Source organism: Podarcis filfolensis, assembly GCF_964270895.1.
Source record: "Podarcis filfolensis genome assembly, chromosome: 6".
Classification (NCBI taxonomy): Eukaryota; Metazoa; Chordata; class Lepidosauria; order Squamata; family Lacertidae; genus Podarcis; species Podarcis filfolensis.
The window spans coordinates 91,377,823-91,393,298 of NC_139609.1; the positions used below are offsets into that span (position 1 = coordinate 91,377,823).

General features: G+C 43.0%; 2 protein-coding genes across 4 annotated transcripts in view; both read left to right on the forward strand.

The window, feature by feature from the left end:
- Positions 1-15,476, forward strand: part of LOC310764693 (uncharacterized protein) — an 88,599-nt gene that overhangs the window by 27,537 nt on the left and 45,586 nt on the right. The window lies entirely within an intron of this gene.
- Positions 4,119-15,476, forward strand: part of ARFGAP1 (ARF GTPase activating protein 1) — a 42,864-nt gene continuing 31,506 nt past the window's right edge. The window contains exons 1-2 of one of the 3 annotated variants that reach the window (XM_083618919.1): positions 4,119-4,294; positions 14,994-15,057. In XM_083618919.1, coding sequence (XP_083475045.1) covers positions 14,998-15,057 — 60 coding nt within the window. In that variant the 5' untranslated portion in view covers positions 4,119-4,294; positions 14,994-14,997. The remainder of the gene's footprint in view (positions 4,295-14,993; positions 15,058-15,476) is intronic. The other 2 variants (XM_083618920.1, XM_083618921.1) reach the window with 2 other exon arrangements.

Below are 15,476 nucleotides of genomic sequence, written 5' to 3' on the forward strand. Positions count from 1 at the left end.
AAAACAATTGGGGGGGGGGGGAGAGAGAGAGAGAGAAATGAGAAAGGCTGTCCAACAGTGCTCCCTTGAGGCTATGTGTATGAAGTGTTCAGTCTGAGAGAGAGGCATGTTCAGCCAAATCAGCATTGCTAATTTAGACCTATGCCAATAAGAGAGTTATTCAGGGCCAAGCTAAACCTGACTGGCATCAAGTTCACCCAGGCATTTTTTAACTTGATTAAAAATATTTCCATGCTGTTTTTCATTTTTTTTTTTAAAGAATAGTCAGTGTCTTAATTGTGGAAAAAATGAGTCTGCAACCAAACAATTCAATAAAAGCATTCAGTGGGAACAGAAGGCAAAAATGGAGTGACTATAACAAAGAGATAGAACCACAACCTGCCTAGGAAAACAAAAAGTTCTCCATCTGCTCCCTAAATAATAATAAAAGCATCAGTGCTGGCCTAACACGTCTAAGGAGGTTGTTCCATTGGTAGGGAGCCAGTACCAAAAAGGCCCTCTCCACAATTGCCACCTGCCTAAGCACTAACGGCAGGAGCACTCAGGTGAGGCTAAAATACCCATCCACCTAGGGGAGGCTGAAAGCTGTGTCCCCGTGTCGCTTTGGTTCTTTTCCGTAACTCCTGGAGTCAGGCATTCCTATTCCACCTCCGCACTTTGAATGTGTGGATAGCATCATTGCATAGATATGGAGCAGATACTGAGGTAATGCAGGGAGAGGAAGTTGTGCAAGTGGAACAACACTCCTGCAGTGCGGGGGGGGGACCCTATGTTCCTATGAAAGCGCTTTATACTGGGGCTGGATCTACACTGATGTTATTAGAACGATAATAGATATCTCGTGCTAAAACATCACAGGGCTTAGGCAAAGGTAAAGGGACCCCTTACCATTAGGTCCAGTCGTGGCCGACTCTGGGGTTGTGGGGCTCATCTCACTTTATTGGCCAAGGGAGCCGGCGTACAGCTTCCGGATCATGTGGCCAGCATGACTAAGCCGCTTCTGGCGAACCAGAGCAGCGCACGGAAACGCCGTTTACCTTCCCGCTGGAGTGGTACCTATTTATCTACTTGCACTTTGACGTGCTTTCGAACTGCTAGGTGGGCAGGAGCAGGGACCGAACAACAGGAGCTCACCCTGTTGCGGGGATTTGAACAGCCGACTTTCTGATCGGCAAGCCCTAGGCTCTGTGGTTTAACCCACAGTGCCACCAGTGTCCCGTCACAGGGCTTACTTCTTAATTAAAGCATTTTTTACCTCCCCCCCCATCAAAACACTGTCTCCCTGCTGCTGGTTGCTCTGCTGAGCCCTCTGCTGTCGCATTTTAGTAATGCATTATGAACCTTAAAAGTAGGATGTCATGTGTCCATATACGTTATCAAAACCCTTCCTTAACGTTAAAAACTGTGAGTGTAGATCTGCCCAGGTGAGGCTATTGATCCATCTAGTGCAGTGTTGCTTACCCTGACTGGCAGCAAATCAGAGGGTCTCTGGCAGAGAGTGTATCTCATCGCTTGCTGCTACCCAATCCATTTTTTAAAAAACCAGCTGGATTTGCCAAGGATTGGATGTGGTCCAGTACTTTTTTTTTTAATAGACAAAATGGTGCTGGCACTCACCATGAAGTTATTCCAGTAAGTGCCACACTTTTAACATTTAAGAGAGAGAAATGGGGCTGGTATTCCGTGCACTTGAGTACCCCCAGGGGGGAAAAAAGCACTGGACATGGTAAAAGGTAAAGGTAAAGGGACCCCTGACCATTGGGTCCAGTCGTGGCCGACTCTGGGGTTGCGGCGCTCATCTCGCTTTATTGGCTGAGGGAGCCGGTGTACAGCTTCCGGGTCATGTGGCCAGCATGACTAAGCTGCTTCTGGCGAACCAGAGAAGCACAGAAACGCTGTTTACCTTCCCGCCAGAGCGGTACCTACTTATCTACTTGCACTTTGATGTGCTTTTGAACTGCTAGGTTGGCAGGAGCAGGGACCGAGCAACGGGAGCTCATCCCGTCACGGGGATTCGAACCACTGACCTTCTGATTGGCAAGCCCTAGGCTCTGTGGTTTAACCCACAGCGCCACCCGCATCCCCTGGACATGGTACTCAGCTGCACACTCAGTTTGGTGGCATGAGAACAAATGGGGGGCTCTACTTTCTCCTCTGCCCCATAGAAGCAAACATTTTCAAGTGCATCTGCAGTTTTAATACACACACACACAAAATACTTTGCCTCCCCAAAGTTCCAGAAACATGACTCTAATTAAGCACTCCAATGTAATGTATATATCGGAACCGCAGCACGTTTTGTTTCTGTTTAGCAGAACATCTCACATGTGCCTGATGTTTCACTGCTCCCTCCAGTGTTCACATATTTTGGAGTCTGTTTCCATCTCGCCGGCAGGAGGAGGCAGAAACAGATGTTAAGCATCATTAGCATGAATGAGAGTGACTGTAAAATCTCCCACGTATCCCAAGGAAGACGAAGAGGCTGCAGCAGAGCTAAGCATATGCAAGACAGGAACACACTGAAAATGAGCAGTTTGGCATTGTCCCTGTGGGCTGCTGACGTGACCGTTAGGCGAAACCTCTGCAGATTTCAAAGTTGTCAATTAAAAAGAAATTAGCAGCGGATGTGTGATTATGCTCCTGGCATTTATCTCCGGTGAATCCCTGAACACTCACATGTCCTTTCTCGGGTATTTATTTCTTATCATTATTTATATCCCCACTTTTCAGGTTCAAATCCTTCCAAGGCAGCTTGCAAGGAACATTAAAATGCATTGAAATGCATTTTCAAAACCGCAATGAATCAGCACAGACCAATCTCTGAGTGGTAAGAGATTTCAGGGGTGCCAGTGCAGACCCTGGGTTTGGTTTCCGTAGGGTAATGAAAATAATTGGTAAACCATTATATTTGAAGAGATGCAATGAAAAAGGACTAAATAAAGCACTTCTTGCAAAAAGCTTTGTTTGCATAATCAATGCAATTATTGTTATCAATGCAAGAATGCGAGGCCCTAAGCCATGGCTTATTTGGCTTGCTCTAAAGATACCAGATCCTGACAATTTTGAAAAGAAAAAGGTTTTTTTCCCTTAGACACACATGACTCCTGCAACACCATTTAGCAAACACCGAAAGTTGCTCTTATTTCTTCATTTCCCCCTTTGTATCAAATTCTGAAGCCTAAATGCAGAACATCCAACTATTTCACAGCAATGTGTAATTGTCTTATTTATGGGAGCACCAACAGTGCATTCCATGCTCAACAAAATTCAAGAGACAATGTCCCCGCCATTATAAGCTAAAACTCAGCACAAGAGGAGCAACTCAGACTGGAGAAGGAAGCAGAGACTAGACAAAACTGCAAAGATGATTAATGCAAGGGCAACGAATGTATATTTCATTGTTCCTAACAATTATCGCCTTGTGTAAAAACTGTGCGTATGAGGCGTTATGGTTTTGTTTGTTCCTATGTTATGTATTTTTGTGTTTTCATGTTGTAAGCCGCCCTGTGATCCCCAGATGAAGGACGGTATAGAAATTAAATCAATAATAATAAAAATAACAACAACAACAACAATAATAATAATAACGGCCAGAAAGACCATTAGGTAGCTCCTGAAGTATCATCGAGTGTCGTCTGAAACACACGGGAGTGGATATAACGGGGTCCCGTTTTGTTTAAATCGCGGTCCTAAAACTGCACGTGTGAATCCGCCTTCCTGGAACAACACGCGTGTAGCGCGCGAGCGTGCGCCTCCTCCAATGAGAGCGTTTCTCCCGGCTCGCTCGCAGCGACCAATCAGCAGCAGCGACCGCTTCTTCTTCTCCTCCTCCTCCTCCTCCTCCTCCTCCCGGCTTTCTCTCTCCTCAGCGCGCGTCTGTCAATCAACGAGCGTGCCGTGGCTTTCGGGCGTCTCTAGCACTCTAAGCAGGAGCCGCGTCGAGCTGCTCATTAGCATATCAAGGGGGGGGAGGCGTGGGGCAGAAGAGGCTGAGCGCGGAGTCGCGCAGGCGCAAAGCGTCTCTCGCGCACGTACGCACGCAGGCGCGGATGGACCCTCAGGAGCCCGCCCTGCCCACATCCCTCCGCTTCCGCCCTCCCTCCCTCGGACTACCCAGAATCCCTTGCGAAGTGGCAACGTAGCCGGCTATGGCGGAACCTGCGCCTGCGCTGTGAGAAGAGAAGGGGAAATATATATATATATTTTCATTGAGGGAGAAAAGCCGAAGCCGGGTGAGAGGCTTGACTGACTGGTAGCGACTGCGTTGCACCCGCCGCGCCACTAAACCCGCCAGGTACAACCCGAGGGCCGAGCAAATAGTTATCATTATTGCTATTATCGTCATTATTATTATTATTTAAAAGAAGAAGAAAAGGAGGGGAGAGAGGCGTCCCCCCCATTTCTACCTCAGGCCACATCCTCATCTTCGAGGGTGAGGGTTGACATCCCCCCTCCCCCTCCATAATAATAATAATAATTTTAAAAACCCCTCTGGCCCTGAGTTCGAATTCTGGTTTACCTCAGGAACTCTGGTGTTGGTGGGGTTCTGGAGGGAATCGCTTCCTGACCCCCCAGGCGTGTGGGGGGTGGGTGAAGGGGGTTGGCTTTTCATAGGATCATAGGGACCACGAAGCGCCATCTGGTTCGACCTCCTGCAATGCAGGAATCTTTTGCCCCCAACGTGGGACTTGAACCTGCTACCCTGAGGTGAAGAGTCTCACGCTCTGCGGATTGAGGGTATATAGAGGGCTCTGCTTTCATCATTATGTATTTATTTATTATGATTTTGATTTATTGCATTGATGCCTCACCTTTTCCTCCGAGGAGCTCAACATGGTTATCTTCTCATTTAGCCCCTACAACAACGGCTGGGCGAAGTAGGTTGAGATGCATCAATTGATTCCCCCAAGGTAGCCCCAGCAAGAGCTTCATGGACTTCAAACCCTGGTCTCCCAGGTCTTAGAAGGACACTCTAACCGCTGTGCCACGCTGGCTTTCATAATTATCATCATTTCCTTTATTTATTTAATTTGTATACCGGTCTTTCTCCGAAGATCTCAGGGTGGTTAACAGCATAAAAATACAAGATAAAAGCACAAAATATGTAATAAAGACAAGAAGAGGAGCAAATCAAACCAATAAGCGCCCAACACCTCCCAATCCCACAAACACGTTTATGGGATGTTGATCAGCCATAAGGCCTGGTTCATCATCATTGTTTAGCTTCAAAGTCATGGGGCAAGAGGATGGTAACCAGTTAAAAACCAGGAAGCAGAGAGTAGGAATGTATACAGGCAGTTCCCACAATGGAGGGATGATGATGGCGGTGGTGATGTATAAATATATATACTGCTTAATGCCAAAAATGGCTTTAAGGCAGTTGGCTAAATTGGACTTTTCTAAGCAGGATGTAAGATGCAGGTTTCCACAACTGGAAACTGGAGTTTGAGGTGAATAGTGAGGTGGAAATGTTTGCTGCTGATGCCAAGTTGCTTGGGGCGGTAAGAATAAAAGAGCTTTCCATACTGGGTGAATGGACAGTAAGATGTCCAAGATCTGCACTGCTTGCTCATTTGCTACAGGGCCAGGCTCAGGGTGTTACTATTAGTATATAAAGCCCTTAACAATTTGGGACCAGTTTACTTGCAAGGTTTCCTTACCCTACATGCACCCAGTCAACCACTTCAATTGGCAGAATCGGCACAGCTACAGATGCCATATAATGCCCATTCCATTTTTGTAAGAACTCTGTCGTTTAGTGTGGAAGTGCCTACACTTTGAAACCTCCTTCCTATTGAGATCAAGCAGGCATCTTCACTGTACTCTTTTCAGCATCTGCTAAAACATTCCTGTTTAAACAAGACTACCCAGATGATTAGAAAGTTGAGGTCATTTCAGTCAGTTTCAGTACTTAAACTTCTGCATGTTTTAAGGTAGTGTTGTAAGTTTTCCTTGATTTTACTGTTTTAGCTTTTGTAAACTGCTTTGACGGTTGTTGTTTTTACAATCAAGCAGTGTATAAATTTTAAGAAGTAAATGAAATAAAAGATATGTAAGTGCACATTGGGACAAAAATTTCTAACTTAACACTGATAGGTGATGGAGGTGACTGACTGAGCAGTAAGGATCCTGAGGTCGTGGTGGAAAGAATGAAGTGTGTGGCAGATGTAAAAAGCGTGTAAAAAGGGATCGATAATTGGAGGAGGGATGAAATACAAGGCTACCAGTATTATCTTTAAGCAGAAATTTGGTGCAATCACTTCGGTGGCAGAACTGCTAAAAAGATATTGCAGTCCTAGAGAAATGGATATTCAGAATGATCCAAGGACTGCTCTCCTATAAGGAAAGCTTGCAACATTTGGAGAGGGGTGGCGGTGTTAGGAGAGGAAAGCAGAGCAGGGAAGGGAAGACATCCATGGTGTGGAGAACGTGGATAGAGAGGTTTTTCTCCCTCTTGTACAGCACTAAAACCCAGGATCATTCAGTGAAGATGAATGGTGGGAGATTCAGGACAGGCCGAAAGAAGTGTTATTTCACACATTTAATAGTTAACCTATGGACTTTGCTCCCACAAGATGCAGTGATGACCAAAGAAGGGGATTAGACAAGTTCATGGAGTATAAGGCTGTCAATATCTTCTAGCCCTGATGGCTGCATGCTATCTCCAGAATTAGATGCAGAATTAGATGCTTTAGTACTGTTTGCTGTCCTCTGTCCTGCCTGTGAACTCCCCACAGGCATCTGGTTTGGCATACTGGGAAATAGGATGCTAGGTTACATAGGCCCTTTGGTCTGATTAAGCAGTGATACTATGTTCAGAGGCCTTGAGAAGGGTGGCAAAGTTTGTCTCACCTGCACTGGCCATTAGAGCAGATGCCCGTAATGTCTTACGATTATTTAGTAATCCTTTTTCCATCCCTTCTTTCTTCCAAAAAACTCAGGGTATTGCACATGGTTCAGCCCTGTAAGTTAGGTTGTGCTGAAGATGGTGTCTGGGTCAAAATTGCCCATGACTCTAACCTCTAGGCAACATTGATACAGTGAGGTATTTTCTCTCTTCTTCCTTATTCCTCTCTCACTTGTGAACTGGGGATGCCATCTTATGTGTATCTTGCAACTAAGTCCCACTGGGCACAAAGTCCTGTTGTGTACAAATGCATGAGGATGAGCTGCAACATTTGTGTTCCAGTTTTATTTTTATTTATTAAATCTCACTTAGAAATATATGAACAGAAGCAGTTCTGTCTTCTTACGCTTGCTGCTCCTTTTGGAAACTCATATTGACTTATTGGGGCTCTCGTGTAGACATTTTTGGATCAGTTCTGCACTCTGGATTAATTCTGTTTTAGTGCGTTCAGGCTATTCAGTGGATTCTTTTTCACTGTCTAGGTGTATCCATGCAGTTTATCTGCTAAAAATCAACAAAAACTCCTAAGAACAACGTTGTCCTTCCCTGCCCCCAGGTTCCATGTGTTCATGCCAGAATATGACCAACGGCCATTCTGGGAGCTGAAATGGAACACTAGGTTTCCTGCACATTCCCCTATCTAAATGAGAGCTGGAAACTTGGAAAGAGAAGGAGTGAGCCATTTGCAACTCTTCCAGTTTCTTCGGAGCACCTGAAGTAAGGCATTGGGGCAGCACCCCAAAACTGGTGTTTCGTGTATGATAGGATTGTGTTAATCAGTCAGTTTGCTACCCAATTTCCCATGTTCCTTTGCATTGTTGTTCAATGAATCTTCTGTTTGGAGAAGGTAGGTTAGCTAGTAGAACCTTGAGTAGCTTGTCTATGCAAGTAGAAGTGCTGTTTAAGACACTTCTTTGACTAGTCATTGGCTTTTGATTTCAAAAAGCATTGGATTCTTTGAAGATCTGGTTGCTTAAAAATAAGAGTTGGTGACAATCAACCTTCTCATAAGTGGCTCCAGAAGGGGAGATAAAGTGTCAGAAATATGTGGGCTGGTGCAGACACTTATTTTGTGAAGCTTCCTTTCTGGAACAGATCTAGACTATCAGTTATCACCATTAGCATGAGGGCAAATAATAAGGCATGCTAGAAAGGGACATGGCCTCAAATTGGTATATAGGTCAGTCTAGTTTCTCTTTGAAAGAGATGCATCGCCTAGCAAATCCTTTTATACACCGTGCAGACAGTACAGCATCTTAAAATGTCTTCCAGTATCTTCCTTTTTTGTTTTAAAATTGACCTTCTATTTGTATTCTTACATTTCTTTTATTGGCATATAGCTACTATTGCCTTGAAGGTTCATTTTCACATGTTTGTTTGTGGCTTTACAAATTACCTGTAAGAAGACAAAATCTACTGCATCTTAACTTGTAAGAAATAGAGTGTTATCCCAGTATACTTTAGATGCTACACTCTTGCTACATGTAATTAATAGGAGTAGAACATCTTAAGCATGCAATGCAAGCATTGTTAATGCTGCAGACAACACTGCTAGGGTAACTGCACTGTCTACATTTTGTGTGGAGCCATTTTCACAGTCTAAAGATGCTCTTGGATGAAGTCACTTATTCCTGTCTGCCTAATCCTCTCATGAAGTGGGAAGTATAATTGAAAGTATGTCCTGTGATCCACAACAGATGTTAATACATGCTCTTAGAAAGGGATAGCTCAGTTAGTAGAGCATGAGACTCTTAATTACAGGGTTGTGGGTTTGAGCCCCACCTTTGGCAAAGGTTTGCTGCATTGCAGCGGCTGGGAATAGATGGCCCTCGTAGTCCTTTCCAACTCTACAATGCTATGATTCTATGAAATATGGTGCCTAATTGAATACACAGAACTGTGATCTCCAAACTGGGTCCCAGGGCACATGAGTATCATCATGTTGATGAACTGCCCATACCATGACTTCTGGAATGGGGAGACCATATGTAGCATGACCCTCCAATATGTGGACAGTGATATGATCCTCAGGGAAGGAGTTAATGGGATTCTCTGATGCAGCCTGCTCTGAACTCGTATGAGGAGGGTCTGTATCCCAATAACAGAACACACACATTGCATGCAAAAGGGTTCAGTCCCTGGCATCTCCAGGTAGGACCGGGAAAGACTCCTGTCTTGAGCCGTGGAGAACCGCTGTCACTCAGTGTAGACACTTCTGACCTAGATGGGCTAATGATCTTACTCTCTATAAGGCCACTTCTTACGTTCCTAATTTCTTGAAACACCACAACTGTCCAGAAAGCATACAGTGGTACCTTGGGTTACGTACGCTTCAGGTTACAGACTCCGCTAACCCAGAAATATTACCTCGGGTTAAGAACTTTGCTTCAGGATAAGAACAGAAATTGCACAGCGGCAGTGCAGCGGCAGCAGAAGGCCCCATTAGCTAAAGTGGTGCGTCAGGTTAAGAACAGTTTCAGGTTAAGAACGGACCTCCGGAATGAATTAAGTACCTAACCCAAGGTACCACTGTATCTCCATCACTTGGGTATAAGGGATGACAGAGGCAAATCTTAACTGTTATCCTTTAGTTTTAAGAAGGATGCCTGCCCATTCTTCTGGAAGCTGATGGGATAAATAGGTTTCTGGGACAGCAGGTGGGGGGCGGACATAGTTTGCATTATAACAATATAGTTGCCCAACATTTTTACCCACTCTACCTCCAAAGAATTATTTTTTTTGCCTTTGTTTAGTACTCTTCTTTTAACCCCGCCACCAAGCAGAGACATTCCATTCCTCTTCTCCTTTTGTGCTTCACTGTCCTTGACGCCCACTGAGAGCAGCCTAGCAACCCACCCACGAAGCTCCTGCAAACCACCATTTGGAAATAACCATTCTAATGTGTAGTAAATTAAGATATCCAGAATCTAACCGGAGCCTGCCAGATGTGGATACACTCTTATTTAATTAACATTAATGCAAAGCATTCTTTAATCGTTCTGTTAATTTAATATGTTAGTTAATGTAGTCTGAAATGTGCTTAACCTTCCAGGAAATATATATATATATATATATATATATATATATATATATATATATATATATATATATATGTGCGTGTGTGTATATATATATATATATATATATATATGTATATATGTATATATATGTGTGTGTGTGTGTGTGTATATATATATATATACACACACACACACACACACCCCATTTTTTATGACACCCGTTCTGTGGATGCCCAGGGAGTGCAAGAAGATGTGTAGAAGTGAAAGTCAACAGGATAAGTCAGAAAAAAATACCTTATAGTTAGAATTAGATCCAAACAAAGCTCCCTAGTTTAATACAAGAGATGGAGAAGTTCTTCCAACTATTCATTTAATGTATTTTTATCCCACCTTTGAGAGAACACCTTCCCCACTCCCAAAGGCAGGTAACATAAGTCCCTAAAATAATCAAAGAGAGCTATGTGTCTTCTTAGGCTAGCAGACGTTTTGAGAGAAGCACTCATATATTTACGTTTGTTTATAAAAAGATCCATATTCAACTGTCTTAATACAATAAAACATAAATCACCATTAGAAGCAGTTTTAAAAAATCATTAAAGTTATTCTTGGCTTCAAGCTGTTAAATCAGTCTTGACAGCAAACTAACTGCTGCTTTTGTATTATGTCCTCCCCAATATTGCACTGCCAACTCTTGGCTCTGGTCTTATCCAGTGTTGACATGGGACCTCTCAACAGCCCTCAACTTTGCAGCCCTCAACAGACAACAAGACAGTTTCCCATGCAACACCCCCGTTTTATCTGCTATCATTTTTCTTATGCTGATTCTCCACATCCCTGTGACTCAACATGAAGTCTACTCCTCTCTGAATTCTGTTATCCTAAACCTGCGGCTCTCCAGCCACAGCCAGGATGGCAAGTGATAAGGGAAGAGTTATAGTCTTAACAATTACCCAATAGAAAAGAGTTATGTGCCCACAAATAATCCCTTCTTTCAGATTTGTTATTTTGACTGCTTCGTTGGATGCAACTGCTCCGACTTGTTACCCAGTCAGCTTGCTATACTTTGTCCCATTCATATTCGTTAATTGCTCGCTCATTCTGAATTGTGCAATGTAACATCTGTTTAATAGTGGAGTTGCTACTTCTCTCACATTTTTTTTAAAAAAACCTATGATGTTCCTTGCATAGGCAAAATTGGATATTTTGATCCATGAAGTTCCTGCAGATGTGCTATGTATTGTTCGTGAAGTATGCTCAGTGTAGGAAAAACTGTACACGCATCTTACGTTCCTTTGAAAAAGAGAGAACTTTAGTTTTAAAATCAGGGTGGCAAATGCAGTGGGTTAAAAAGAAGATGAATAAATTCTTGATTTAATGAAAGAAAGAGAGTTGGTGGTGGTTCTATCTATTGAGCTGCCTCTCTCCCTCCCTCTTTCTCTCTCTCTCTCTCTCTCTCTCTCTCTCTCTGTGTGTGTGTGTGTGTGTCTGTGTGTGTGTGTGTTTAAAAAACAACCTTAATAAGCAGGTTGGGGGGAATCTGAATTTTTTTGTTCCTCGAGTAATAGTTGCAGTGCAAGCCAATAATGGTGTCTTATACCTGTCTTTATTCCCTGATGTCACTATTCATTATGGGGATTTAAAAAAAAACAACAAACCACATTGATTGGCTTAGGGTAGCTAGGAGCATGTATTGAAGACCAGATTTTGTTTGGATTCCACTTCAGAAAGGAGACCAATTCAGCTAGGGACTTCTTCAGGCGTAACCCACAATGCCTTTCCTTGAAGATCCATGGCTTCATTTGTCTCCCCCATTGGCCTACATAAGGAAATGACTAAATGGGTACAGTGGTACCTCAGGTTACGAACGTAAATCGTTCCGGAGGTCCGTTCTTAACCCGAAACCGTTCTTAACCTGAGGCGCGTGACTTCCGCTCACATCCCGGGGCAAACTGCTACCAGGAGCACCTACTTCCGGGTTAGTGGAACTCATTACCCAAAGCGTTCGTAAGGAGGAAGGTACGTAACCCGAGGTTCCACTGTATAACTTTTATATCTTGACCACATGGAATGAAATTTGCAGGCATAGGTGCTCCTTCTGAGGGAGTGAAACATGTCAGATTCCAGATTCCTCTGGTTGTTGTTTTTTTTTTTTTTTTAAAAATTATTAACTGGCCAATCACATCAAATTAAATCACATCACATAATTCCAAATTACAAAGCCAAATTTTTAAATTTTGTTGGTGGAACCCATACTTCAAGATCCAAAGGGGGATTCAAATCATCTTCTTATTACTGCGTTAATGTCCAAATCAGTCCCATTCCACATCATATCTTGTTCATATAATTTCTATTTTTCCTTTACGATCTCTTCTGTTAGTCTCCTTAAGCCGATAAGCAAAATAATAATCCTGTGTGGATTTCCCGTTCCTCCACTAAGTCCAGATGGTTTCCATATATCTCCTTCGTACGAAGCAGATTCCTCTGGTTGGAAGCTATAGCTGTCAGAAAACTGCACCCCTCCTTTCTCTTCTCCCTGCCTGACACTTTCCTTTTATGGGGAGATTGGAGAAAGCCAATACAGTTTTCATTCTGAGACGGTGCAACTCTCTTTGCATCCTCTCAATCTCCAAGGCAAAACAGAGTTCCTTTTGCTTGGGAACAGCCCACTTTATTTCAGAGCAGGAAAAAGTAAGCTTCTAATCATTTTTAAATCCCAGAATTATTTTTTTTAATTTAATCTCTTGTGAACTAATGCAAGAAATTACCTACTGGCTGAATTAGTTCCTGGTTGAAACTTCTCCTATGCCACAATCCCACTGGGTAGTTTAGGCAAACTGTTCTTACTCAGCGGTAGTCCTTTCTCTGCATCTTTAATATGGGGTATAATAATATTGACTTTCCATCCAGGGATGCTGTAAATATTTCAGCAATATAATGAAAAGCTTTGAACCTCCAGCACTGTATTCTGTATATTCATAACTTCTAGGGTCTGTGTGTACTGCAGACAGCGTTTACAGTTTATGCACAGTAGGTAGGGAGCCAATCTGCAGAAAAATAGGAACCAGAGCTCTCCCTCCAGCCCCCCTTTATAGGCAGATATTGTCACAAATGCACATCCCTCTTACTACCAGGGAATATCCATGCTGGCAAAGAATAGAATGGAGATAAAAGCTCTCAGCAGTTGGGATATCTTAAAAGAACACAAGTGATGTGTTAGTTGCTTCTCTGTGTCGGTTGCTATAGGTTTGATTCCTTGAACCCATCCTCCTTCATTTAGGGATCCTCAAATTACAGGGACAGGGAGATGGGGAGTAGTAATAATAATAATAATAATAATAATAATAATAATAATAATAATAATAATAAATTTTTATTTATACCCTGCCCTCCCCAGCTACAGTGGTACCTCGGGTTAAGTACTTAATTCATTCCAGAGGTCCGTACTTAACCTGAAACTGTTCTTAACCTGAAGCACCACTTTAGCTAATGGGGCCTCCCGCTGCTGCCGCGCCGCCGGAGCACGATTTCTGTTCTCATCCTGAAGCAAAGTTATTAACCTGAAGCACTATTTGTGGGTTAGCGGAGTCTGTAACCTGAAGCGTATGTAACCTGAAGCATATGTAACCCGACGTACCACTGTAAGACCGGGCTCAGGGCGACTAACACCAAATATAAAAACAATTGATTAGAATACAGCTTAAAAAACAAAATTAAAATACAACATTAAAATGCAGTCTCATTTCAGTGGAACTCAATCAAAAACTTATTTGGGGATAAAAACGTCAAGTCTTCAGCAAGGCTAACTATCCAGACTGGTCCTACATGGGCCAGAAAAAAGCCAGGGAAGTCCCCAAATAGGAGTTCCAACGCAGAAGGAGAAAGGAAAAAAGAGAGAGGGGGAGGGAATCAAATTGATTCCAAACCAAAGGCCAGGCGGAACAGGCGGAAAAAGAGTAGGGTCTCATTCATTGTCCTTCCCCTTCCTCCTGCATTTTTTTTTGGGGGGGGGCAAGACCCCAGTTCTACAAGCACTGATTATTGACCACGGCAACTTAAGCCGACAGGGTGCCTTCAGATACTGTTGGGGCTGCCTCTGCCTTATGGCATGGCATTTTCTGTGACAGTCAATTAAAGGGAATATCTACTTCAAATCTTGCACGAAAGGCAAGCAAGCCTGCAAAGAAACAACCTTACCTCACTCAGTAATAATGTGCTCCTTCAATTTGTACAACTTTCCTCATGAATCACACTGGGAAACCGGCTGACAGGACATTAGTTCCTGGCTTTGCTGGTTATTTTGCTGCAACGCTATATGTCACTGTGGTTTTTCAAGGGAAAGGTAGTAGTAGCTAGAGCAGTGCATAAAACTTGACAGTAGAAGTAATATAAATGGGAAGGTTTTATTATAGAAAGGCGCTGCCTGAAGCTTAAAACTGTATTGACTTTCCTTGGCTGAGAACATGCCTCACTTCAGAATAGTGTTTATTATGTAAAAGATTAATTCTTTTGAAAATGTGAAGTATGGTGTAAAACTGATTCATTCTACCAGTAACTTCTATGACTTTGAAGCATTTAATTGGAGTTGTTTTCTCCAGTTGTTGTTTTTCCTGGTCCCAATTCAGCAATAATCCCAGTACAGGATAATTTAAGAGAGATGGAACACTATTAACACCACAGAGACTCAGTTCAAACTTTATACTGGTGTCCCCTTAAAACATGGCTTGCAAATGGCCACCCAAGCTTTGGACATCTGCACTTAGTACTGCTTATGATTCATTGTAGTCTGGCATTGCAGGTACATCATTGATCTTTTTACCATGGTTTTCCCCCAAAACCATTTTTTGGCACACCTATTTCAAATGGGCTTCAAGGGTACCTGGTTAACATGATCATTTGTTTAGAAGCTGAGAATCGTAGTTAATGCTAATATCCAAACCCCACCCCACTCCAGCAACCTCCCTGCTACAAACCATGGATCGTAGGGGCATCTCTGCAACATGTATCTCTACTGGGTCGCAATGTAGTTTTATATCCGATCTCTTAATTTATTTTCCTCTCTGTTGCAGGGCCATGGCAAGTCCAAGAACAAGGAAGGTCCTTAAAGAAGTGCGAGTGCAGGATGAGAACAATGTAAGCAGTTTCGTGTATCCCCTTAGCAGCTTATGATTCAGCAGCAGTGAGTCATCTGCACCTCATGTTAGACACTTGCGTTTTGTGTGCTGCTCATATTAGCGTACATATTTGCCTTTATGAACTCTCTTTCTGGACCAGTTGTCATAAAATGCCCTGTCGTCCTGATCAAACCGTATGATATCTGCATGTGCAAAATAAATATTGCAAGAATTCCTGCATGTAGTGTCTTTTTTGGATAGTCGGGCCATATTGCAGCAGAACTTCATGCTCGCACAGTGACTTCTGTACGTTGGAGCAAGTTTATCAAAATAAAAGAAGCAAATCATCATTGATGGGGTTCAGTCGTGCTTGTTTGCAAGATTGTTCTTGAAAACCTCATGCAACAGATTTTATTTCTTTATATAATATGATGTCCT